This window comes from Salvia miltiorrhiza, chromosome 1, assembly GCF_028751815.1.
Source record: "Salvia miltiorrhiza cultivar Shanhuang (shh) chromosome 1, IMPLAD_Smil_shh, whole genome shotgun sequence".
NCBI classification, from domain to species: Eukaryota; Viridiplantae; Streptophyta; class Magnoliopsida; order Lamiales; family Lamiaceae; genus Salvia; species Salvia miltiorrhiza.
The window spans coordinates 19068045-19095309 of record NC_080387.1 but is presented as its reverse complement, the minus strand read 5'-3'; the positions used below and the strand labels follow the sequence as shown (position 1 = coordinate 19095309).

The window sequence follows — 27265 nt, the reverse complement described above, 5'->3', positions numbered from 1 at the left end:
CTAAACACTAAAACACTAAAATCTAAACAGCATTAAACCCTAAATACTAAAACTCAAACCCGAAAAATAATACTAAACACTAAAACCTATACACTAAAACACTACATACTAAACCCTAAAAACTAAACCCTAAACACTAAACCCTAAACACTAAAACACTACACACTAAACCCTAAACCCTAAACCCAAAACCCAAAACACTAAATCCTAAACACTAAAAACCTAAACACTAAATCCTAAACACTAAACCCTAAACCCCTAAACCCTAAAAACTAAACCCTAAACACTAAAACACTACACACTAAACCCTAAAAACTAAACCCTAAACACTAAAAACCTAAACACTAAAAACCTAAACACTAAACCCTAACCCTATACCCTAAAATAAAATATTATAAAATGTGTGTGTATAAAAAAGAAGAATGCATAATCAAGAACAATAAAATGCATATATTATTACATGAAAATGCATAAAACATTAACTACAAATAAGTTTTTTTGGGGGTGGGTGGGGGGTGGGGGGTGGGTGGCGGTGGGGGTGGGTCAGCAATCAGAAAATCAGTTTTTGAAAAAAAAAATTTGGGGGGTGGGTGGGGGTGGGTCAGCAATCAGAAAATCAGTTTTTGAAAAAAAAAAAAACTGGGAGGGGGGGTGGGGTGGGGGTGAGGCAAGGGTGGGGTGGCGAAACTACCAGATTTATTAAAATGAAATGCATTTTTTGTATAATTTAATGCATTTTTATGTGAAAACTTTATGCATTTTTGTTTGATTTTATATGCATGTGAAACATGCCTATTTTTGGGGGGTGGTAATGGGGAGGGTTGGGGGTGTTAGGATGATTGGTAAATAGACGCATTGTATACTAAAAGTTTGCTTTAGTATAAGTGGGAAATTGTTGGATTTGTATACTGAAAGCAAGAACGTTTTATGCTTGTATACAATGTTTCCTAAGTTCACTATTTTTAATCTCCTATCTGATTGTGTTCATGATTGCATATGTATGTTCTCTATCTCTATATAAGTAGATTATATGGTGTGTTGTAGATCACAGAAGACCATATAATTGGATTAACCTTAAGAGATATAATATGATCACAACCGAGATGACTTTAGGACGAGTCATCGGTTTAGGCTGCGGTATAGATGGAAGTAGTTTGTCTTGACTACTTATCTATACTGGTACGTCATAACGTATTGATAGGACCACAGTGAGATGTATTCTTCTATCTGACTTAAGTGAAGAATCAAGATCTCGGTGACTTAATGAAATCTTAATACTAATAAGATTTCAGATATATATGTTAATTTGTTTATCACTTTGATTTACTATGAGTGAGAGTTATATAGTAACTTGAGTACTCTGTATCTTATGTGATAGCGGTTAATATATGATATTTGATTATCTGTATTAGTACCCGTATCCGGTATAGGATAATGACATCCCCTTAAGGAGCTCAATAATGTTTATTGCGCTAAACCCTGCAGGTTGATTAAGTTCAGGCGCAATAATAAGGTTTGAGTGGTACTGCTTAAGGATTATAAAGAGATTAATTAATTTAAGCTGTCAGAGCTCTAATTAATTAATGGATGTCGGATATTTTAAATACGGGGATTTAATAAGTCTAAATACAAGCTCCGACTCATCACCGGCAATAAAGGGATAAGTCAATATTGGTTCTCTAGTGGAATGAACTAATATTTATAAATTAATTATGGTGTGGGCTGACCATAGATAATTAATTTATTTGAGGCCCATCTTTATTCCTTGTATCTGGTCCCTGGACTGGCCCAAAGTTCCTAGCCCTAGCAAAGAGAGAACACGCCCCCTACACCTAATCTGTGCCTCCTCCGTATTTTATTTATTATAAAATACAGCTGTCAGCTCTCAGGGAAACACACTAATTAATTAGGGTTTTGAGAGAGCAGAGAGGCGCCAGAAACATGTAGGCACATTCTCCCTTGGGAATTTCATAGAACGTTGTCCATCCAACGGTGAAAGCTGAGCGGGATACAGTTGAGAAGATCTGAGCTGGAGTCAGATTTTCGCAGGAAATCAAGTTCTGGCAGTTTCGGGAGAACGACCATAACTTTCTCCACAGAACTCCGATTCAAACGAAACAGGCGGCCACGGAAAGCTCTCTCGAAGACGAAGAAGTCGTATTTCTGGGAAAAATACGATTTGAGGATATTTGAGGCTTCAAACGAAGGCTTGAAGCTGACTGGTCTGTTCAGCTGCGAGTTTGACGAATTCTTCTGAATTCTTCAGGTATTTCTAAACTCCAATGTGCAGCACTTAAATTCATAGGGGCATGTTAGGGATTAATCGTTGTATGATAAATTAATAATAATCCAAGAAACGATCTTCGGGGCAAATCGAGTATTAATTCCGTTTAATATTCCTTCAGGGGGTGGTGTGGGGTGGATTGGGGGGTGGTATGGGGTGGGGTGGTGAAAATACCAAAATTGTAAAAATCAAATGCATTTTTCTGTTCAAAGTTATGCATTTATATAAAAACTTTATGCATCTTCGTGTGAGACTTTATGCATCTAAAATATATCTATTTTGAGAAAATCTAAAAAAATATATAATTTTTTAATTTTTAATTCCAAAAATTGCATTCCAATTTTACCCCTCCAGATTTTGCCTTGGAATGCTTGGAAGCTCTTTGCCACGTGTCACCATCTTGATGCGCCACATGTCATAAATGTGTGGTCAAGATTTGGACCTACGGATCTATTATAAGTATTGGATACTACATGATCCCATTCCTATATATATATATATATATATATATATATATATATATATATATATAGGGGCGCGCTCCAGTGAGACCCCCTATTTTTCGTGTAACATGAGTACAATGAATAAGACATATAATACTAATGAACAAAACATATATCTAATGAACAAGATGTATATACTGATGAAAAATAAAATTTAAAAAATTCGTAATGAATAAGACATATATACTGATGAACAGAGCCGTATATACTGATGAACAATGCAGTATATACTGATGAATAACAAAATTTAAAATATTCTGCTCCCTCCAGGATTCTGCGAAAAAAAATCACCCTCCAAACACAATATCAGCCATAGGATTAATAAAATAAACGCACCAGATCGTGCCCTAGATCTCACTAAAATTAGAGGGTCTCATTGGAGCGGCCCCCTATATATATATATATATATATATATATATATATATATATATATATATATATATATATATATATATCTTTGTTTCCTTAGTAAGTATGTGAGATTAGATATCATCATCTTCTTTAAGTCATTTGACAGAGGATTGTAAAAGTTTGACAAATATAAACACATGTCATTCTTGCAACTAAAGACAAATAAAAGGAAAATCATCACTCTCCCCCTTTCATGAATCACGTCTGACTCTCTTCCTCAAGGGTTTCTACGTGTTATTAGTAAAGCATGACATTCCTATTTTTATTGAGAAAGGTCATCACAACCAACTACATGTAACTATATAAAAACAAACTAAGCTCCATTCTCACAATCTCACATTTCTAATATGCTTAGAGAGATGAAAACCATAGGTGGGTTTGAAAAGGGAGATGAGACCTACCTCTTGGTGGAATTAGGATAAAATAGATGAGCTTGCTTCCCCCCTTGAGAAAGCTTGAAGAAGGGTTCTTCCTTCTCCAATGGTGGTAAGCCGAGAGTTCTCCAAGATAGTGAGAGAATTTTCTTTTCCTTTGTTTCTTGATTAAGGCCGAGAGGTAATGAGTAAGAAAGAGAGATATGTATTGTTTTCCATCATATTAGGTGCAAAAAAGAAATGATGGTCTGCTACTCTTTTCCTCATTTTGTAGCGTAGGAGTGAGCAAAGAGGAATAGAGGGATGGCCCCCTTTTTTTCTCCATTTCTTTCTTTGTCAGTAAACTTTGCATGTGTAGGAGGGTAAACTCCATGCTAGATCACCCCTAATGAGGATCACCCTTGCGATTGCGACACGTGTCCAGCCGGTCCAGAGCCCAAAACCGGTTCGGAGTGCCCCTAAAGCAGGCTAGGAACGGTTTAAAATTGTATAGGGTATGACACGTGTAGTTGTCCTATTTTTTGAAAAGGAAGCTTATTGAATACTCTTCTTCATCGGACAAATTAAGAATTCACCATTTCCGGCCAGTTTTCGAAGATTTCAAGCATCGGCCGGAAGTTTGACGAGGTATCTCTTGAAGTTGTACAAGATCCTTCATCGGTTTATATTTTTCCAACATTTGATTGATTTGAATTCTACAATTCTGGACAGAGTGAATAGCTATGTATTTATTGTTGAAAATAATTTTGTATTTTTTTGTCATTGACTCTACATTTCTGAATTTTGCTGTGAGCGAACGGGGGAAGTTTTTTTTTTGTTGCGAGCGAACGGGGAAGAAAAATTCTGGAGGCAATCGTTTGAAGGATTTTTGGAGGTGAAGCACGAATCTGCAAATTTCGTCAGGAAGGCAATCACATTTCTTACTGCGGCCGAGGTTGGTAATTATTTGTTTTGGTTTCTAAATTTGGGTCTGTAATTTGATTTAGGAGAGATCATTATGAGGTATTGATGTCCTGATTTAGCTGTCATAATGGTAGAATTGAAATGCATTATTGATTTGAATGAAATGTGTGTAGGTAATTTCTTGTTGTGTATCGTTCGTTGGAGATATTTTTCAGTGAACCCAGCATCTTCATACGTATCTGTGAATAAGAAATAAATGGATATATTTCTTTTTTCCACGATGGTTATCGACTTGAATGTTTCTGATGATGGCTTTGAAGAAGAAGAAAATGAGAATAATTTTGATGGTAATGAATGTAGCTTGTCTGAAGATGTTAGTGTTTCAGATTTGGAGAGCGAGTCAGATAAGTCACTAAGAATTGAAAATGAGGATAAATTGCAGGTTGGTGCTGTTTATGATAGTTTGGATGTGATTTATATTTTGTACACCCAATATGGTATTTTATCTGGATTCAGTGTTAGGAAGGGGTCCAATAAAAAATTTGACAATTCAGATATTCTTCGGTTAAAAGTTTATCTTTGTTCTTGTGAAGGGTATCCAGATAATAAGCGTTCGGTTGGACGAATAGCTTCTTACAAGAAGCAAGTTAGTCGAACGAATTGTAAGGCAAGGTTGCGAGTTGTTAGAGAGGAAGATGGTCCATGGAGAGTGTCTGTGTTTTTTAAACAACATAATCACGAATTAGTGTCGCCAGACCAAAGTTATACCTTGAGATCTGCCCGTCATATGTCATTTGCTAAAAAATCTGTATTAGATGCTTTTAGGGCTGCAGGAATTCAGATTAGTAGGGCCTACAGATTCATGGAAAAAGAAGCAGGTGGACGAGCGAATGTAGGATTCATGAAAAAGGATGCATATGCACACGTAAATTTGATGAAAAAGGAAACCAAACTTGAAAATGGAGATGCGAATGCATTGATGAAGTATTTAATTGGCAAGGGCAACACAGAGACTCATTTTTATTGGAATGTACAGCTTGATGATGATGGCCGGTTGATAAACTTTTTCTTTAGGGATACTCGTTCAGCTGTTGATTATGAGATATTTGGGGATGTTCTATCCATTGATACGACTTATCGAACAAATAAGTACAATCTAGTGTGTGCACCTTTCGTTGGTATAAACCACCACAAAAACAATGTGCTTTTTGCCCTTGCCTTCTTGTCTGATGAAACCACCAAATCATTTGAGTGGTTGTTTAATTGCTTCTTAGAGTCTATGAACTGGAAAGAACCGGGGATTATATTTTCAGATCAATGTCAGGCTCTTATGAACGGGATAGATTTTAGTTTTCAGACTTCTTGTCACCGTTTGTGCCAATGGCACATAAACCAAAATGCTCCATCACATTTTGGTTCTTTAAATGGCAATGCGGCATTCAAGAAGACATGGTACTATTGTATGAATGGTTGCGAGACAGAGGGTGAATTTGATTCTACTTGGCAGACAATGATAACCGATTATGAGCTAAGTGAGAACCGTTGGTTTGGGAACATGTACAATTTGAGAAAAAGATGGGCTTCTGTGTATACCAACGACAAGTTTACAGCCGGCCTACATGCTACCTCTAGGAGTGAGGTGACGAACAAGGTGTTGAAAGATTTATGTTCTGCCACCACATCTCTTCATGACTTTGTGATGAAATACGAAAGACTACAGCACGAATGGCGTTTGCGAGAGACTGAGGAGGACACTTTGTGTCGTGGCGTCCCTGGACAATTTATTCAAAACAACAATTTGTTAAAACATGCCGCAAGGGTTTATACTCGAAATGTGTACAAAACCTTTGAATGTGAGGTAGCTCATTCTTTAAATGTGAAGATTATTCATCATCCATATGACTTCACCGCCGATGAATTAGTGTATGGAGTCTCTTCATGTTCAGCAAGTAATGGGATCCGTACAGTTCGTTTCACACGGGCAACACGTCATGCTACCTGCTCATGTCGAATGTGGGAGGCCGAAGGCATTTTGTGTCGCCACATAGTCAATATTTTGTTGTTGTTGAATATTGACAGCTTGCCCGAACATTTCATACTAAAGAGGTGGAGGAAGGACGCGAAGAATAAGATTCTACCTAACCAACGAAATATGACTGAAGAAGGAGGTCAAGATAGCATTGCAAATATGGTTTTTGTTAACCATAATATGAAAACTCTTTATGATTTGATGTTGGAGTGCAAGGGCGACAAGATTTGTCGGGATGTCATCAACAAATTTGTGGGTAATTGTGTCAAAAAAATTGAACTATTGAAATCCGCGAGACCCGGAGTTAGTGGACGTCATGGCAGTGAAGGGAATAGTTCGGGGCAGGTGAATATTAAAAATCCACGAACACCGAAAAAGAGAAAGATCCCTGTCAAACGTTTGCGGCGACATTGGGATGTCAGTCGGCCTAAAAGAGGTAGCGAAACTTCAAAGAAACGAACATGTTTAGGTAATTCACTTACTACTCATTCAATTACACAGTCATGAATTTTTCATATTTAAATTGAAATTTCGATATATAGTATCAGTTATTGATTTTTGTTTTGAAATGAATTCTGTAGATGATGAGCCCATGTGCAATGTGGAACTATCACAGAATGATCAATTCCAATCCAGCCAAATTTCCGCGACCCGTCCACGAGGTTCAAGTTCTCAACTGCCCAGCCAATCTCTTTCCCAAAAAAATAACCTTTTTGTAAGACTCAATATACTAAGGCTTTCTTACCTTTTTTGTTAACCAAAATCTGCTGTTGTTATTAATGATGTGTATGTGAAAAAATTGTTGGATTAAATAACCTTTTTGATAGACTCAATATACTAAGTCTATCTTTCTTTCCTTTGAATATGTTTAGGAAACAGAGGCTTGTTACTGGAAGGCTTTTTTGGATTAAAAACTTTGGTGAGTGGTGGTATTTAGGTAAAACCTTTCCTTTATTTTTAATTAAGGCATGCTTTGACAAATTTATCCATTGTTAGGTAAGGCTCGGTGCTGTTGTAAGGTAAAGATCATAATTTATTATGATATCAGATATATAATCTGTGCTCCAGAGACAAAGATCCTTTGGATATGAACTTTTGATACAGTTTTTTGCTTATTTGACTGTGATTCTGTTCATTCACATGTGATTCCTTGTTAAAAGTAACCCTACAATTACATAGTGTTAATAGTAACCTGGCACATGAGTGTGGCAGGGTGTTAAGGCCTTGTGACTTGTTATTTGTGATTAGAAATATGATGCAGCACATATTTCGTCTTTAGTGTGTGGCTGTTTATTCCAACAGAGTAATTGTGGTGCATGTGACTGGATTGTGAGTACATCATTGTATATACTGTTTAGATCATTTGCCGACAGTTTTTTTTTATTTATAGGCAAGTTTCTACATGTTATTGTATATCATCTGTAAGCCCCAACACCTTCGTAAATAAACTATGTCTGTGTTTAGTTTATATAATAATGTTTGGACGGAGGCCATGGATGCAAAGCTCATGGAATTGGTCATTGCCGAAAGTGATTCGAAGGGGAACCCAAAAGGCATTCCAAAGACTTGGGATTTCGTTGTCTCTGTGAAAGGAAAAATAAATGCACAATTCAACATGACTAAAGATGTTTTCTTTTATATTTCAAAACTTGAATACCTAGAAGAAAGGTATCATTTGTGGGTATCTCTTTTGCGTGAACAGGGAGTCTTTTGGGACAAGTTTACCAACATATTGCGAGCTTCCGACGAGACCTGGCGAAGTATTCAGGAGGTGAATTCTTCAAATTTGCATCTTTTTATTTCAGTGACCTTTAGTGTGTTATGATCCCACTAATATTTGGTCATTTGTTGCTTCTCCATTATTCTTCATGAATAGGTACACTCAGCAGCGATGGTTTATAGGAACCGAGGAGAGCCGCATTACGCTGCACTTGCAAAATTGTTCCATGATAAAGTGTTTGAGTATCTCGATTATGAAGACGAGTCTCCTTGCTCCGATGATTCAGACTAATGAATTAATGTTTGTTAATTGTTAGTAATTTGCACCTTTGTTTGAAATTGACTTTAGCTTTCTGTAATGTTATGTATTCCTGTTTTTCGTTTATTTTTTTTTGCTTATCGCTGGTGGGTCCTCTGTTATGTGGCAGGCATCATGTTTTCCAAGTTGTAAGGATGTCCATTTAAAGTATTATGAGTTATTTGAAATACTTTGTAGCTCTATACTTTCTCTACTAACAATCATTCAAAACTTTGGCTGTTGAACACCCAACATATCACGAGAATCACTATAGCTTCACGGATAAGTGTGATTTCCTTTCAAGAAGGTATATCACGTGGTGTATTTATTTGGCATTTACAACCTATTATATAATATCCCTTGCCATCCTTAACAAAGAAGCCCCAAACTACAACCACCACTTCCAATGCATCTTGCAAAGCCAATATCTCAAAATGTTTTATTTTACTATGGTCAATGGACTCGATCCATTGAATCTCTCGTTTTAGGAAAATTTGAGTATAAACGTTGGCAGGGAATTTGGGTGCCTGGGCCATCAATAAATAATACACATCTTGTGTTTGGAGTGAAGATTGAAATGCGAGATGAGTTGAGAATCAACATATCACTTGAGGACTATTATATGAAGGTCAAAGAATGGGAAGACAGATATCATCAATTCACTTGGTTGATTCATCAACCTAATGTCGTTTACGACAGTGCAAGGAATGTGGTGAATGCATCTAAGGAAACTTGGGATACAATTGCTACAGTAAGTTTATTATTTTAAGTAAAGACATTTCATTTTCTATCTTTTGTGCTTATTTTTACCTCATTCGATTTTTTTTTTGGTTAAGGTACGCCCGGAAATGTGTGTGTATATGGAAGAGGGCGAGTTCAACTCCGCTAGACTAACTTTACTTTTTGAAGAAATCATCAAAAATGAAGAAAGTGCACAACGCTTTAATATCCCAACCAATTCTGGAGCAAGTTATTTTAGTGAAGTCGTTGACCAGCCAAATGCTACCGGCGTTAATGGTTCGCCACAAAGTTTCTCTAGTTGGTCAAGGGAGATATAATGTTATAACTCCATTATATGCTTAATTAAATTTCCAATCGAGGTTATTGTGTTTTTTAGTGTTTATTTTGTAAATTGTCCACAACCTTTAATGTTTGGTATGTGGTTAGGTCGCTTTATATTTGAGTAATGTTAAGGAAATAAACAGTGACCTATATGTGAGTTTAAATTGTATGTGAGTTTAAACAGTGAATATATGTGAGTTTAAATTGTACTTACAATGTAATATATTTTTGAGTTGGGAATTTAATTTGAATTTGAGATAATTCTTTGAGTAATTGGTCACTATAACCGTTTTTAAATTTTAAAATTTTCCTATTGAAAAGAACTAATTTTCGGAAATTACTAATTTTCAATAGGAATTTCTTTAATGATCCCACTTTTTTTTTTTAATTTTTTTCTTTAATTAATCGAAAATATGCAAGTAATTTATACTATTGTAACAAGTAATTTATTTTTGCCTAAAAAAAATTTGACTTGTTTATTTTTAACTGGGAACACGGAGTGTCCGAAATTCAAGTTGCTGTTTGTAAAACTAAGTAGCACTTTTGTCTTTATAAAAGCACAAATTTATAAGTCGCACTTTGAAGAAAAACTGACCCAAGTAGTTTTTGTTGGGTAAATTAAATGTAAAAAAAGGTTGTAACACAATAAAAAATTGAATTTTCACACTCAAGTTGCTTTCTTACTCTTCTTCGCGCGTTTTGCAACAAACACCACCACCCTGTGGAAAGTTCGATCAAACCGCGAAAGACGATTAACCGAGGATGAATCCATCATCTATTTGCGGAATAACAGTCTCCGACCAAACCCCGGCGCCGACAAGGTATTATGGACTCCTCATTCCTATTTCCCGACCTTTTTCAATGAAAAGCTCAATATTGTGAAAAGCTCAATTCGATACGGGTACCTGATTACTGTGGATTTTGAATTGTACCTGTAGCACCCCGTACTTTTCCTCATGTTGTGAGATAGTGTCTTAACACTAATAAGAGTACCGAGATGTCGAATTACGAGACTACTTTTTTTTGAGTAGATAAGACAGATTGTCTTTTAAATAGAGATACGAGAGAGTAAACCGATGATGGAATTAGAGTAATGAGATTTGAAAAATGAGTTGAGATGGAGATGCTGATTGAATTGAGCTGAGATTTTATTTTATTTCCAACTACCGGGGATAGAGTTACCGGATACGGAATTGTTAAAGATTGTCTGTCCTATTAAGAAAAATAGGAATACTGAGTTGGAAATAGAGTCGAGGAAGAAAGAGTGAGAAACCTAGATATATAGAGTCGGTCAGAGAGACGTCTAGCTTATTTGAGCCTGCCGACTATTTTGATGTGATGTTATGTGAATTTACATGACTGAATGATTATGTGATTTTTGTGATATGTGTCATTATGACCAAGTTGTTATGATTTTTGTTTTGAGACCTTAGCACTTGGAATTTTTATTTAGTTTCCAAAGACAGTGCAGTTTATTTTTATCGAGAAATCGAATGATGCCGGTTTATGAAAATTTTTCCGAGCATAATATTTTTAAATTATTTTTCTTCCTACGAAGAGGAATATTATATATATGTGAGTGCACTAATATGAGTGCTATAATTATTATTTTGGTCACATGAATAATTATGATGTGGTATTTTATTAATGAGTGACTTTACCATAGTTTTGTGATTTTATTTGATCACCTTTCACACACTTTATTTAATTACCCATACCATATGTTATATGCCTAAATTTTGCTAAGTATAGAATTGAGAGAGTAGAGAGTTGAGAGTACATTAGAGAGAGTGTAGAGATTAGTGAGAGGAAAGTGTAGAGATTTGAGAGAGAAAGAAGAGATTAGAGTGAGAAGATGCATTAATTGCATATATTCTCTAAGATTTTCAAATCTTAGCTAAGATCAATTTCATATCTTGCAAATATTTCTCTCACCTTTCCTCCACCCCAATTTCGATCTCTCTCCCTCTCCCTCATCTCTCACTTCACTTTCCACCATTTTTCCTCCATTGATGCACCTTCGGAGCTTCACAAAATCACACCAAAAACACAAATCACCCTCTAAATCTTATACTAAACACTTCCATCTCCTTAGATTCAAGAAGATCCATGGAGATTCAATCTTGAAGATAGTGAGAGAAAATTTGATAATTGGTGTAAACTTGGGTAAGTGATTTCTATATTCATAGATTAGACATGTATGAGTTTGTACATGAGTATTCTTGAGAGTTTGAAGTAAGAAAATCACCCCCTCCCTTTTCCTTCAAATTTTCGAAAAAAATGGGTATCTTACCCTTCAAAAATTTTTCTTCTTCTTTCCTTGATTTGAGGTGAGAAAAGTGATCTATGTGATGTTTGGTGATGATTAGCATGTGTTTTGAAAAGCTATGCTTTGTGATGTAAAAATTTGGTTGAGTTAGTTTACCCCAATTTGGGAATTTTTGAGTTGATGATCAAGGTGATGAATTGATGATGTATATGAGTCTATGAGATGTATATGATGATGATTGGTGGAGTAAATTGAGTATATGTTGTCAAATGATGATTTTGATATGAGTTAGTTTACTAAAATTAGGGCTATTTGCATCTATGCTCAAATTGGTGAATTGATGGTTTATATGTGAGTTAAATGGGTTAAGATTGATGGATATATGATGAGATTAAAGATCCATGTGAGTTTATAAAATTTCAAAGAGTTTAGTTTAATAAAAATTAGGACTTTCTTGTCTATGTGTTTAATAAGTGTTTTGGCTTAAGATATATGAAATTGAGCATGATATTAGTGTTTTAATATGTTTGATTAAGTCTAATGTAAGCTAAGTAAAATTTTGACTTGAGTTAGTTTATGAGAGTTTTTGAGTTTTCATATTTGAGAAGTCATCGATTGTTTAAATGTGGTCTATTTTGATCTATGACCATTATGTGAAAGATGTCATGCTTTTGTTGAGAATTTTATGTTGATATATGAGTTTTTCACTAGAGTTAGTTTACATGATAAAAAGGGAAATATAGGTGTAAAATGAGTTACATGATGTATGGAGTCAATAATGAATGATTGAGTGTTTTTGAGCATGAGATTGAGAAGAGGATTTGATTGATACGTTGTTGAAACGTTTCCCTTGAGATTTGAGTTAAGATGTAAAAGAGGAGAGTTAATTTGAGTATGATGAGTTTTATAATGTGTTTGAATGTTTTTAAGTGTTATATATGTTTAGGATGAGCTTTGATTGGTTTTCTTTGAAGGAATGTTGATTTGAGCATTTAAGAGTTGGGAATGAATTTTTGGTGATTTTTTCGTAGGCTACTGACCTACTGTGATCGACGGTTTTTCGATGTCAAAAAGCTTTGAAAATTTTACAGAATGTCCCTACAGGAGTCTTGAGCACCTCTGTAACATTTCAAGTCATTTGGACTTGATTTACTATTTTTATAAAATGCAAAACCAAATCTGCACATTTCTGCCGGGAATTTCAGAGAACAGGGGACAAAGTCATTCATTTCAGTGACTTCCTGTGTGATCTAGCTTTCCAAATTTTTATGGATCAACCTTACTGTATGGGCTAGATATCCACCAAATTTGAGCTCAGTTTGACAACGTTTACTATTTTAAAAAATCAATGTTTCCGATTGCTCAAAACTGCCGAATATGGTAGACCGTGGTAAAAACGCCATATCTCCCAAACCACTTGGAGTTTCTGACTCTACTTTTTTTTAAATGAAACTAGACTCAAATACCTTTCTTTTGGTATGAGTCTGGAGTCCAGGGGATGTCGGAGTCAGAACGTGTTAAATTTTGAAGTTGAGTCAGTGGGAAAAACAGAACATGTTTTGTTGATGTTTGATTGTATTTTCTTATGTGCCTTATGTGTTTATGTTGCCTAAGTGTTTGAATGAGATTAGACGAGTCTTATATGAGAGATGAATCGAGACTTAGAACCATGATTTTCTTGAAACCTATCCTTGGACTTAAGGATTTGAAATGAGTGAAGAGTTTATGTAGAGTTGGGTAAGGAGATAGAATATAATATAGAGCATGAGTTGAGGCATGAGTTTTCGTCGTTAAGTTCTAATCGAGATTCATTTTCTGACATGAACCTTCGATGATGACGATGATCCCTGAAGACACGAGCAGAGCAAGGAAGTAAGTAACTCCGCTTTGACGGGAATTTTTGAGTAAGGTCTTCAGGTGGGCAATATTTTGAGTATACAAATATTATCCGAGCTTTCTAAAATGATTTAATGATATAATGATGTTATGAGATTAACAAATGTTTTGAGATAAATGATGTTTGAGAACTGTTTGACTTGCCAATTTTTGATGTTGAGCTTGTGTGTTACCCTCTACTGATGAGACGAATTCGGTCCTGCCACAAGCAGGGATTTTGTGCACAGAGGTGACTGTGAGCCGTCTTCGGGTCGGCCGGTCACGGTACTTGAGAGGGAGGCCTACTTCTCAGTACCTTTGATGATGAGTAGTGGATGTGGTACATACATGATGAATGTTTAAACTGCGCAGTTACTTATTTATGATGTTGATTATGAAAACTGCATGCACAGATTCATTGATGCTAACTTATTTCTGTGTATTGCTGAGATGTGGCAAGCTTCAAACTTATAGCTCTAAGAGCGCCTTTCTTGTTTTTCGGCGTTTGCCCACTGAGTATTATATACTCACGCCCTGCATGTATTTCTAAATGTGCAGGCTAAGCGAGGAGTGAGATTGGTCTGGTGCTGGTGGGGGATCGTTAGATGACGTATTTACTTTATCGTACTTTCCTTTTTATCGATAAAGTCTTGATGTGAAGATTACTTTAAATATGAATCAAGTAATATACTCACGGTTATGTGTCTCCATACATGTAACTGGTTCGCCTTTTGCTGCGATACTCTGCATATTATGTTTCCTTATGAAAAATAAGCTATACCTGTTTTGTTTTTGTTCGTGAAATTCCTGATAATTAAAAAGTTATAACGACGTTGACGATTTTACCCTTGGGTTCAATTAATAATATTTTCCTTAGCATGCTTTGATGTGAGCTTCCGCTTGATGTTCGACCTACTTCTTCTATTCTTTATTCTTTAAAAATAGTCGTATCGATACTCGTACCCCACTATCACTAGTGTCGGGATTTCGGGCTGCGACAGGGTGGTATCAGAGCAGGTCATCTGCTCTGAGTCTATTGCTTGACTGAGTTGAACCTTTGATTACTGGTATCTTTTTAACTTGAGTACTAGTCTAATTTGAATTCTTAGGCTAGTTTGAGAGAGTCAGTTTGAAACGAAACCCCAGCACCCCATCTCCTCCGGCTTAACGAGGTAAGAGGTTGATGTTGTTTCTTATTGCTTTTCTGTTAAAAGCTGAGTTTGGGTTACTAATGAGTTATGAATTGTTTTGATGACGGAATTATTTGAGATGATGGAATCTGATATGAGGCAGTTGATGTGGAATATGAGGAGGAATGTTGAGGCTAGTATAGCCGATGCCCCACCGTACCAAACGAGGACGAGTATGTTGTTGATTGAGATGTACCAAGTAAGTTTCGTCATCCATTTTCTAATGGATATGATGTTTTATATTACAGGATGCCGAGTCATATCGAGACAGCGATGCAGCGATGGTTCAGGGAGTATATCCCGGACGAGGATGACACCTTGGGTGAACTTCTGGCACACTATCACCGACGATGGAGGAGGGCTATTCCCTATGGGATCGATGGCGCGGAGGCCATTACGCTTTTGATTCCACTACTGCCACCTTTGTGGCGAGACTGGGCGACATCTTTAGTGCCCCAGTACGTAGATACTACCTGGTTGGAGGGCATCAGGTACGGAGACCTTAGTGGCTTCATCGCGACGCTGAGCCACCGTTATTTTGCTCATGGCGATCCGCCTTCACCGCCGTATGGAGAGCTTGAGGGACCAGCCCAGGGAAGGGAGCTAGTTGTTGTGCCTCCACCTCTCGAGGAGCCGATTCTGATGGCACCTCTACCCCCAGCTGATCCGATTTCAGTTTCTCTCGAGTCTGATGATCCAGAGCCGATGGTTTTCGAGCCGTACTCACCTGGGATTGAGCGTGATCCGTTTGCGTTTGTATCACTTATTCCTTCTCCCAGTGCTGATTTCCCGCCTTGGGATTTGACACCGGCGACGACACCGTTGCCATTGCCACCTGTTGAGTCGACACAGCCGATTGATTCTACTGAGTCTGAGACGCAGCATGTTCCTTCCGATCCATATCCGAGGGTTGCCCCGCTGCCTGAGCTTGGCACTTTGGCCTTCCAGACGTACATGCACCCGATTCTATATTCACCGTACCGAGACGCTCAGGAGGGAGGATCTCGGCCGGCACGCTCCGATAGTGATAAGGAGGACCCCGAGGAGGAGACTCCAGAGATGACGGTCGGCTATGGTTGGACTCAGCCACTGCAGCGTCAGACTACGGCCGATGGAGTTGATACGTGGATACCTATTCCTGAGACACCTGTCTATACTCCGATAGTGGATGAGTCAGATTATGACAGCCCGTATTGATTGAGGCGACGAGCTGGATCTCGAGAGATGATGCCTAGTGATTACGTATGTCTTGTAGACGCGTATATATGTATAGGTGCATAGTTGTTATATATATATATAGGTAGAGAAGCATAGTATAGTGTGTATGTGTGTATAGCCTAGATCTATATATGCTTAGTATGTATGATGCTTGTATAGCCAGAGCATCATTTTGGAGTTAGGACTTTTGTGCATAAGATTTTACTTTTGTAAAAGACCTCGAGAGAGAGGCAATTTTCCATATATATATATATACAAGAGATGTTTATGATTAGTGAGTTTCACTATCTTTAGCAGAGCTTTGAGAATGATGATGATGCTGATGCATGATGAAAAATGAGAAATAGAGATTGATGAGAATTTCGAACGATGATAGACGAGAAATAGACTGGATGAGAGTTTTGAGAACTTTGAGATCACAAATGAGATATAGAAGTGAAATGAGAAACGAGGATTTGTATTTTGTAAAGACGAACGGTTAGTTTAGAGATCGATAGTTATATAACTCTTTTTCCTTTTGTAGTATACCTCCGAAAAGAAGAGGGAACCAAGCATAAACCGAGAAGAAGATGAAGAAGATGAAGAAAAGGAACAGAGAAACCAACCGTTGAGATAATACGACGAGAGTTAGAGTTTTCATCGCGATTTAGGGACACGACCCTAATAGGACGAACGTGTTATGGAGACTTCATGGGATGCATAGATACTATTGACCAATAGTACTTTGAAATAGAGGTACTTTCACCGGGACCGCGCGTTTCATCGCTAGAGTAGTCATGAGAGTAGACTTATTGAGTCCCTATCCCGCTTGGTCGTATTTAAATTTTTCTGCATCCATTTGAACTCCAACAGGAGATGAACTATTTCCTATTGAGAAAATTTTTCCAGATCCACTGTGTTTGAGCCTGAGCCGTTTGTGTTGGAAATCCTTGCCCCTTGCTTAACAGTGGACAATTTATTCATTTTCCACTTAGTGGATTGTTTCTACCTCCAGTATTGATTTATTTCTATCATATCATATCTCAGTTTTTGTTCTAGATTTTGTTCTAGCATTTTGATCTTGCCTTAATTGTAACTTCTTCATTATCCTTGAAATAGCACTGGCTATTATGGAATCATTCCATTACTTGAGCTCGTCTTGTTCAAAATCAAGCATTTTTATTCATCACATCCTATTACCCTACCACATCCGACAAGAATTAGGAATGTCTAGGTAACTAGGATGGTATAACAAGAAGAGTGTTTGGAAGAAACACGATATATGGGAGCAGCCATAGAATATAATTATTACGGGACGAGCACAACTTTTCGATTATGGATTTTCTTATATTAGCCAAGTATGCAACAAGCTAACAAATTCGAGGACGAGAAGAAGTGATGCTAAGCCAGAATAGGCAATAGCAGGTTCAAGAAGATCGAGATGATGGGTTAGAGCAGATAATGTTTTCCACGATAGTAGAACTGGGATGACGACTAGTATAGATGTAGCATCGTCGTAATAATAGGGGATGTTTTATTTTCGTTACGCCCCGCAATTAGTAAGAGTTCTCGAAAGAGAAAATTTTCTTATATGTCTATATGACGATGACCAGAGAGAGTCTCTATGCTTGAGTAGAGTTTTGAGCTAATGTTGCATTGATAGACATGAAATATGTCTTTGACGATGAGTTATGAGAATTGAGAAAATAGTATGATGTTGAGTAAGAGTCTTATGATTCGTGAGTTATGAGAATTAGTTCTAAGGTTGATACATGTCCCCTTAGACTTTTACCGAGAAAGAAAAAAAAACCGATCGAAGAAAGAAATAGAGTTGATGATATGAGATAAGGCAATAAAACCGTAGCTGAATACGAACGTCAGTTTCGCGACTAGGTCCGGTGTGCCACATATCGAGAAGAGATGAATGAGAAGATGTCAGTTTTGTTTCGATCAGGTTTGAGACAAGAGGTACGAGACGATGTAACGAGTCAGAGTGCGATTATGTGTACTGAAGCATTAAATAGAGCGTTGGATATAGAACTGGTCATACAGCCAAAGAACGTGATTTAAGCTTCAGCACCCCGAACGAATTTGAGCACGAAAATGTGCAATCCATCCTTTCCTGGATGCGGGCAGGAAGAAAAGAGAAAATGGGACGACCGAAGTCAAGATCCCAAAAAGCCGTGGCAGAGTCAGAATGCGCCACCACAATATCAGAACTGAGACAAACAGCCTTATGTTGGCCCAGCTGCCCCAGCAGCAGTTTTTCAAGGACCGCGAGGGTTATCGACTTGTCGAAGAGCAATAAATTACATCTGAGAGAATGCAAGATGAGACAGAATAGCTGTTCCACCTGCGGAAGGGTCGGGCACTACTCGAAACAGTGTTCGAATCGTCAGCAAAGTGGAAGCGGATAACGACAGAGTCAGTTTCGGCCGCAACTCAAGACGATGAAAGGAATCCTACCGCCACCTCTACCACAGCGATAACAACCAGCCTATCGACCACAACGATCATAAAGGCAACTACCAGCCCCGCAGGCAAATCAACCGCATCGCCAGAAACTGTTCGCGCTTGAGTAGGAAGCACCGGACAAGAATAGAGGAAATTCGTTAGATATAGGCGAGTTGAAAGATGTGCCCATAGTATGTTTGTTCGACACTGAACATAGAGCTTGCTCCACAACCTCTAAAGAGTAGCCATACCCATAGGCAGAATTACTACGGCTTCATCCGTATGCCCTAACTTAGAATTTAAGTTAGAATCGATTAAGCTCGAGATTAGAAATCTGAGACTGATGCATATGTGGTACTTGGATATAAATGTGAGGAATGGACTGGTTAGAAGAAAATCGTGCGAAGAAACAATGCACGGAGAGATGAATATATTTTCAGCCATTTGGCCGAGAACCAATTTCCTTCATTGGTATTGAGAGAAAATGGAAGAAGACGCTGATCATCTCGGCGCTGCAAGCAAGAAATCTCTTGCGAAGAAAAGATACAACCGCGTATGTTGTATATTTTGAACCAGAGAGATGAATTCGAGGCAAACGTTGACGACGTACCAGATGTGCGAGAGTATAAAAACGTTTTCCTGAGACTTTTACCGGGTTTTCCCCAGATCGACAGCTTGAGTTTACGATCGAGTTAGAACCTAGCGCCGTACCGACGTCAAAAGCGCCATACAGAATGACCCCCACAGAGTTGCAAGAGTTAAAGCTGCAACTATAAGAACTTCTAGATATGGGTTTCTTTTCGACCCAGTGTTTCACTATGGGGAGCACCAGTTCTTTTTGTTAAAAAGAAGAATGGAAACTTGAGGCTGTGTATCGATTATCGAGAGCTGAGTAAAGTAACATTGAAGAATCAATATCCGTTACCCCGGATCGATGATCTATTCGATCAACTACAAGGAGCGAGCACTTTTTCAAGGATTGACTTGAGGATGGGATACTATTAGCTGAAGATATGATCGGAAGATATTTCCGAAGACGGCATCGCGTATGCATTATGGCATTACTATAAACTCAAAGATGTTTGGAAGAAATGCCTTTCGGTTTGACAAATGCACCAACTGTGTTCATGAATCACATGAACCGAATTTTTTTTTTTTTCACGAATACCTAGACAAGTTCGTGATAGTCTTTATAGACGATATCCTGATTTACTCGAAGAGTAAACGAGAACGCAAAGAGCGTATGATGATCGTGTTAGAAAGATTACGAGCTGAAAAGCTTTAAGCGAGGTTAGCAAATGAAAGTTCTGGCCTGAAGAAGTCAATTTTCTCGGCCATATTGTTTCTGCGAGAGGAATTAAAGTGGACCCAGCGAAAGTCCAAGCGGTACAGGAGCGGAGATCGCCAACCACACCGCACGAGATTCGCAGTTTTCTGAGATTAACAGGGTGTTATCGACGTTTTATTGAGGGCTTTTCAGAAATCGCCAAGCCATTGACGCACCTGCTAAAGAAAGAAGTCAAGTCCGTCAGACGGACGAATGTGAGCGAAGTTTTCAAGAGCTGAAAAAGAGGCTCACAATAGCCCCAGTGTTAGCTATTCCAAAAGCGGATCAAGAGTATGCAGTTTATATTGATGCATCGAGAAATGGTCCAAGATGTGCACTGATGCAAGAGTGAAGAGTTATAGCATATGCTTCGCAACAACTGAGATCACACGAGATGAGTTATCCGACGCATGATTTAGAATTAGCAGCCGTAGTGCATGCTTTCAAGATCTGGAGACACCATTCCTATGGAGCACGGTGTGAGATGTACACCGATCATGAGAGTCTCAAATATTTCTTTGAGCAAAAAGATCTGAATATACGACGAAGAAGATGGCTAGAGTTGATGAAGGACTACGATTGTGGAATAAATTATCACCCTGGGAAGGCTAACGTAGTAATTGACGCGTTGAGCAGAAAGAATCAGGGAGAGTTAGGATTTCTCCTTACTCGAGAAGAGAACCTAATCGAGGAATTCGAGAAGATGAATTTGGAGGTAGTAATACCACCACAAACGACAGAAATAATAATTTCTGCGCTGAACGTTACCCCTGACCTACGATTGAGACTGGTCACAGCATAGAGAGTGGATGAGAAGATGGAAAGATTGCGAATAAAGTTTCGAACCGAAAAAGTAGAGAATTATGAAAAGATGTCAGATAATGCCTTTTTGTTTAAAAGAGAGTGTGTATACCCGATAAAGAAGAGTTGAGGAACGAGATTATGAGCGAAGCTCATGACACCCCTTACACCACTCATGTGGGTAGTATAAAGATATGCCAAGACTGAAACGACGCTTTGATAGGAGAATAAGAAGCGAGAGAGGGCATCTTTCGTAGAAGGATGTTTAACGTGTTAACACGTGAAGGCGCCACTTTGGCAACCTTATACAATTATACCTATTAGAGACTTCCACAATAGAAGTGAGACCACTTAGCCATGAATTATGGTATCGATTAGCAAAATCGAGAAAAGAAAACTCAACAATTGAGTAATTGTGAATAGATTCTGCTGATGATAGAAACGATGATTATGTGAGTTTTTCCCTATCTCGGGGAGCATGTTATTTTCGAGTTAACAAGAACTCAAACCGAGATATATAGGACCTTATGATATATATTAGAGTAAATAGGCCATATAGCCTATAAACTAGCGTTGCCTCCGAGCTTCGCGAACGTCCATGACGTTTTCCATGTTTCTCAATTGAGAAAGTTCGTGTTTAATCCAAAACATGTCATCTATCAAGAAGAAGTGTCCCTGGAACCAGTTTTGAGCTACGAAGAGATAGACCTGATGCTACGCTGGACTGGAAGATCCAATAATTGAGGGACGAATCGATTCCTTTGATGAAAATCCAATGGAGATATTATAGTCAAGAAGAATCAACATGGGAAGTTGAAGAGAAGATGAAAGAGAAGCACCCAGAGCTTTTTCCCGAAGAAGAATAACTCAAAATTTCGGGACGAATTTTTTTTTAAGGGGGGTAGGATGTAACACCCCGTACTTTTCCTCATGTTGTGAGAAAGTGTCTAAACACTATTGAGAGTACTGAGATGTCAAATTACGAGACTACTTTTTTTTATGAGCAGATAAGACAGATTGTCTTTTAAATAGAGATACGAGTGAATAAACCGATAATGGAATTAGAGTGATGAGATTTGAGAAATGAATTGAGATAGAGATGCTGATTGATATTGAGCTGAGATTTTACTTTATTTCCAACTACCGGGAATAGAGTTACCGGATACTGAATTATTAGAGATTGACTGTCCTATTAAGAAAAATAGGAATAATGAGTTGGAAATAGAGTCGAGGAAGAAAGAGTGAGAAACCTTGATATATAGAGTCGGTCAGAGAGACGTCTAGCTTATTTGAGCCTGCCGACTGTTTTGATGTGATGTTATGTGAATTTATGTGACTGAGTGATTATGTGATTTTATGACGTGTGTCAATATGACCATATTATTATGATTTTTATTTGAAACCTTAGCACTTGGAATTTTTATTAAATTTACAAAGCAAGTGCAGTTTATTTTTATCGAAAAATCGAATGATGCCGGTTTATGAAAATTTTTCCGAGCATAATATGTTTAAATTATTTTTCTTCCTACGAAGAGGAATATTATATATATGTGAGTGCACTAATATGAGTGCTATAATTATTATTTTGGTCACATGAATAATTATGATGTGGTATTTTATTAATGAGTGACTTTTCCATAGTTGTTGTGATTATTATTTAATCACCCTTCTCTCTATTATTTTAATTTCTCTACCATATGTTATATGCCTAAATTTTGCTAAGTATAGAATTGAGAGAGTAGAGAGTTGAGAGTACATTAGAGAGAGTGTAGAGATTAGTGAGAGGAAAGTGTAGAGATTTGAGAGAGAAAGAAGAGATTAGAGTGAGAAGAGGCATTAATGCCAAATATTCTCTAAGATTCACAAATCTTTCCAAAGATTAGCCAAATCCTTCTATATCTTGCAAAGGATTTTCCTCTCTCTTCTCCACCCCATTTTCGATCTCTCTCCCTCTCCCTCATCTCTCACTTCACTTTCCACCATTTTTCCTCCATTGATGCACCTTCGGAGCTTCACAAAATCACACCAAAAACACAAATCACCCTCTAAATCTTACACTAAACACTTCCATCTCCTTAGATTCAAGAAGATCCATGGAGATTCAATCTTGAAGTTAGAAAGAGAAAGTTTGGTTTTGGGTGTAAGTTTGGGTAAGTGAGTTTTGAATTCATGGATTAGACTTGTATGAGTTTGTATGTGAGTTTATTTGAAGGATTGGAGCAAGAAATCACCCCCTCCCTTTTTCTTCTAATTTTCGAAAATTTGGGTGTTCTACCCTTCAAAAATTTTTCTTTTTCTTTCCTTGAATTGAGGTGAGAAAAATGATCTATGTGATGTTTGGTAATGATTTGTGTGTGTTTTGAAAAGCTATGCTTTGTGATGTAAAAATTTGGTTGAGTTAGTTTACCCCAAATTTGGGAATTTTTGAGTTGATGATCAAGGTGATGAAGTGATGATGTATATGAGTCTATGAGATGTTTATGATGATGATTGATGGATTAATTTGAGTATATGATGTCAATTGGAATTTTGATATGAGTTAGTTTACTAGAATTAGGGATATGTGTATATATGCCCTTATTTGTGAATTGATGGTTTTGATGTGAGATTAATTGGCTAAGAATTGATAGATATATGATGAGATTAAAGATCCATGTGAGTTTATAAAATTTCAAAGAGTTAGTTTAATAAAAATTAGGACTTTCTTGTATATATGTCTATTAAGTGTTTTGGCTTAAAATATAGGTAATTGAGCATGATAGTAGTGTTTTAATATGTTTGATTAAGTCTTTTCTAAGCCAAGTAAAATTTTGACTTGAGTTAGTTTATGAGAGTTTTTGAGTTTTCATATTTGAGAAGTCATCGATTGTTTAAACGTGGTCTATTTTGATCTATGACCATTATGTGAAAGATGTCATGCTTTTGTTGAGAATTTTATGTTGATATATGAGTTTTTCACTAGAGTTAGTTTACATGATAAAAAGGGAAATATATGTGTAAAATGAGTTACATGATGTATGAGGTCAATAATGAATGATTGAGAAATTTTGAGCATGAAATTGAAAGGAATTTGTTAGATATGTTCGTTGAAGTGTTTTCTATGAGATTTGAGTGGATGATGAAAGAAAAGAGTCAAGATTGAGTATTATGAGTATTTTGATGTATTTGAATGTTTTTAAGTGCTTTAAGTGCTTAAAATGAGTTTTGATGTGTTTGCTTTGTATAAATGTTAAATTGAGCATTTAAGAGTTGAGATGAGTTTTTGGTGATTTTTTTCGTAGGCTACTGACCTACTGTGATCGACGGGTTGTCGATGTCTAATGGCTTTGAAAATTTTACAGCATGTCCCTACATGAGTGATGAGCATACCGGTAAAATGTCAAGTCATTTGGACTTGATTTACTATTTTTATAAAATGCAAAACCAAATCTGCACATTTCTGCCGGGAATTTCAGAGAACAGGGGACAAAGTCATTCATTTCAGTGACTTCCTGTGTGATCTAGCTTTCCAAATTTTTATGGTATCAACTTTACTGTATGGGCTAGATATCCACCAAATTGGAGCTCAGTTTGACAACGTTTACTATTTTTCAAAAATCAATGTTTCCGATTGCTCAAAACTGCCGATTATGGTAGACCGTGGTAAAAACGCCATATCTCCCAAACCACTTGGAGTTTCTGACTATACTATTTTTTAAATGAAACTAGACTCACATACCTTTCTTTTGGTATGAGTCTGGAGTCCAGGGGATGTCGGAGTCAGAATGTGTTAAAGTTTGAAGTCGAGTCTGTGTAAAAACAGAACATGTCTTGATGATGTTTGATGGTATTTTCTTATGTGCCTTATGTGATTGTGTTGCCTAAGTGTTTGAATGAGATTAGACGAGTCTTATATGAGAGATGAATCGAGACCTAGAACCATGATTTTCTTGAATCCTATCCTTGGACTTAAGGATTTGAAATGAGTAAAGAGTTTATGTAGAGTTGGTTAAGAGATAGAATATAATATAGAGCATGAGTTGAGGCATGAGTTTTTGTCGTTGAGTTTCTAATCGGGATTCATTTTATGACATGAACCTTCGATGATGACGATGATCCCTGAAGACACGAGCAGAGCAAGGAAGTAAGTAACTCCACTTTGACGGGAGTTTTTGAGTAAGGTCTTCAGGTGGGCAATATTTTTGAGTATACAAATATTATCCGAGTTTTCTAAACTGATTTAATGATGTAATGATATTATGAGCTTATCAAATGTTTTGAGATAAATGATGTTTGAGAACTGTTTGACTTGCCAATTTTTGATGTTGAGCTTGTGTGTTACCCTCTACTGATGAGACGAATTCGGTCCTGCCACAAGCGGGATTTTGTGCACAGAGGTGACTGTGAGCCGTCTTCGGGTCGGCCGGTCACGGTACTTGAGAGGGAGGCCTACTTCTCAGTACCTTTGATGAGGAGTAGTGGATGTGGTACATACATGATGAATGTTTAAACTGCGCAGTTACTTATTTATGATGTTGATTATTAAAACTGCATGCACAGATTCATTTAATACTAACTTATTTCTGTGTATTGCTGATATGTGGCAAGCTTCAAACTTATAGCTCTAAGAGCACCTTTCTTGTTTTTCGGCGTTTGCCCACTGAGTATTATATACTCACGCCCTGCATGTATTTCTAAATGTGCAGGCTAAGCGAGGAGTGAGATTGGTCTGGTGCTGGTGGGGGTTCGTTAGATGACGTATTTGCTTTATCGTATTTTCTTTTTATCGATAAAGTCTTGGTGTGAAGTTACTAAATATGAATCAAGTAATATACTCACGGTTATGTGTCTCCATACATGTAACTGGTTCGCCTTTTGCTGCGATACTCTGCATATTATGTTTCCTTATGAAAAGTAAGCTATACCTGTTTTGTTTTTGTTCGTGAAATTCCTGATAATTAAAAAGTTATAACGACGTTGACGATTTTACCCTTGGGTTCAATTAATAATATTTTTCCTTAGCATGCTTTGATGTGAGCTTCCGCTTGATGTTCAACCTACTCTTCTATTCCTTTATTCTTTAAAAATAGTCGTATCGATACTCGTACCCCACTATCACTGGTGTCGGGATTTCGGGCTGCGACAGTTAGCTCTGGCGATTTACTCGGAAAGTCAGCTCTGGCCTCCGAAAGTCAGCTCTGGTGACTTAGCTCTGGAAAGTCAGCTCTGGCCTCCGAAAGTCAGCTCTGGTAACTTAGCTCTGGAAAGTCAGCTCTGGCCTTCGAAAGTCAGCTCTGGTGTTTTGGCTCTGGAAGGTCAGCTCTGTCCTCCGAAAGTCAGCTCTGGTAACTTAGCTCTGGAAAGTCAGCTCTGGCCTTCGAAAGTCAGCTCTGGTGTTTTGGCTCTGGAAGGTCAGCTCTGCTCTGGCGTTTTCCAGCTCTGATCTGGAACTTCCAGCTCTGCTCTGGTATTTCTAGCTCTGCTCTGTCATTTTCTACTCTGCTCTGGCATTTTCTACTCTGCTCTGGCATTTTCTACTCTGCTCTGGTATTTTCTAGCTCTGCTCTAGCAATTTCAGCTCTGCTCTGGCAATTCCAGCTCTGCTCTGGCATTTTCTGGGCAGAACGACGAGGGTTTCCAGTTTCCAAACCAGAGTTCTTCGTCCTTTCTTGCCTCGATTCTCACTCGTACATCGGCCCTAATCTATTCCTATGTAAGCATGTTGTGCTTGTTCAAGTTCATCTACGTTTAAAGCCTAAGTTCTCGTCGTTTTAATCAAGATTTCAAGCCGTGGTTCTACCGGAAAAGTGACCTATCATGCTCCTAGTGTTCGTGTTTTTCATGCTGAAAAGAGTAGTAACAGAGGTCGAGAGTTACCTGTTGTCGCGCGTTTTGGTCGGACAAGCACGATGGTTCCTCGCTTCTTCGATCGTCGAGGTTCAAGGCGTCGAGAGAGTGATGGAACTCTTGCTGTTGCTGCTGGATTTCAGAGAGCCGAAGGAAGAGGAAGGGTGGCACAAAAGGGGTTGAAGGAGAGTTTAAATAGGGCGTTCGGCTGATGCACTTGAGTGCCTAAGGGGAGAGCTTCGGTTGTAGCTTTGCACAGCGTGGAAGAGGGGTGCAGCAGGCGTGCTGAGCTCTGCTGTGGTGTTGCGTGGGGAGGGCTACTGCTGCTCTGCCGGCGTGGAGATGGAGTGTGGCCTTTCGGCTGCTCGTCCAATTGAAGGAGCTGCAGCTGGCGTGGGAGAGGGGAGCAGCAGGCGGCTGTTCGGCTGCTCGGCCAATGGGGGGGGAAGGGGCTGCTGCTGCTAGCTTTGCGTGGGGAAGGAGGGTGGCCTTTCGGCTGCCCAGCCAATGGTCATGGCTGCAGCACCTTTTTCCCACCTTTTCTCTTTCTTCCTTTTTCCTTCTCTTTCTTAATCATTGTGTTGGTAGGTGGTAGGATAGGGTGGTGTGAGAGGTGAAGTGATGTAAGAGGAAAAATCTAATTAAACCCTTCAGGGTTGATTTTCTCAGTATTAGAAATACTGTTTTCGTGTTTCCTAAAGTCGATAATGCTAAATTAAATCCGTAGATTTAATGCGTTCGTT

The 27265-nt window shown here is 38.0% G+C and overlaps 3 protein-coding genes and 1 long non-coding RNA gene across 4 annotated transcripts; all 4 read left to right on the top strand.

Annotated features, from left to right (window-relative positions):
- The first annotated feature begins 4755 nt into the window (after positions 1–4755).
- LOC130993338 (protein FAR1-RELATED SEQUENCE 5-like) lies at positions 4756–8515 on the top strand. Its single transcript, XM_057918217.1, has 3 exons — positions 4756–6849; positions 8207–8275; positions 8381–8515. The coding sequence occupies exons 1-3, from the start codon at positions 4756–4758 to the stop codon at positions 8513–8515; spliced, it is 2298 nt and encodes a 765-aa protein (XP_057774200.1).
- Positions 8516–8909: 394 nt separating this feature from the next.
- Positions 8910–9579, top strand: LOC130993257 (uncharacterized). Its single transcript, XM_057918118.1, has 2 exons — positions 8910–9272; positions 9358–9579. The coding sequence occupies exons 1-2, from the start codon at positions 8928–8930 to the stop codon at positions 9577–9579; spliced, it is 567 nt and encodes a 188-aa protein (XP_057774101.1). The 5' UTR covers positions 8910–8927.
- Positions 9580–14661: 5082 nt separating this feature from the next.
- On the top strand, positions 14662–16351 carry LOC131006879 (proline-rich receptor-like protein kinase PERK14). The gene is made up of 2 exons (XM_057934028.1): positions 14662–15090; positions 15166–16351. Exon 2 carries the CDS (start codon positions 15167–15169, stop codon positions 16112–16114), a length of 948 nt encoding a protein of 315 aa, XP_057790011.1. The 5' UTR covers positions 14662–15090; position 15166; the 3' UTR covers positions 16115–16351.
- Positions 16352–22443: 6092 nt separating this feature from the next.
- Positions 22444–25593, top strand: LOC131006880 (uncharacterized). Its single transcript, XR_009095803.1, has 3 exons — positions 22444–22846; positions 24801–24864; positions 25382–25593. It is a non-coding gene; the product is annotated as an uncharacterized LOC131006880 (long non-coding RNA).
- The last annotated feature ends 1672 nt before the right edge of the window (positions 25594–27265 follow it).

Excerpts from the sequence above, each read along its gene's own strand:
- LOC130993338 (XM_057918217.1), top strand. The coding sequence starts at position 4,756 with ATGGTTATCGACTTGAATGTTTCTGATGATGGCTTTGAAGAAGAAGAA. Across the intron at positions 6,850-8,206 it reads AAGGGAATAGTTCGGGGCAG|GGAGTCTTTTGGGACAAGTT; the intron begins GTGAATATTAAA and ends TTGCGTGAACAG. Across the intron at positions 8,276-8,380 it reads CCTGGCGAAGTATTCAGGAG|GTACACTCAGCAGCGATGGT; the intron begins GTGAATTCTTCA and ends CTTCATGAATAG.
- LOC130993257 (XM_057918118.1), top strand. The coding sequence starts at position 8,928 with ATGCATCTTGCAAAGCCAATATCTCAAAATGTTTTATTTTACTATGGT. Across the intron at positions 9,273-9,357 it reads CTTGGGATACAATTGCTACA|GTACGCCCGGAAATGTGTGT; the intron begins GTAAGTTTATTA and ends TTTTTGGTTAAG.
- LOC131006879 (XM_057934028.1), top strand. The coding sequence starts at position 15,167 with ATGCCGAGTCATATCGAGACAGCGATGCAGCGATGGTTCAGGGAGTAT.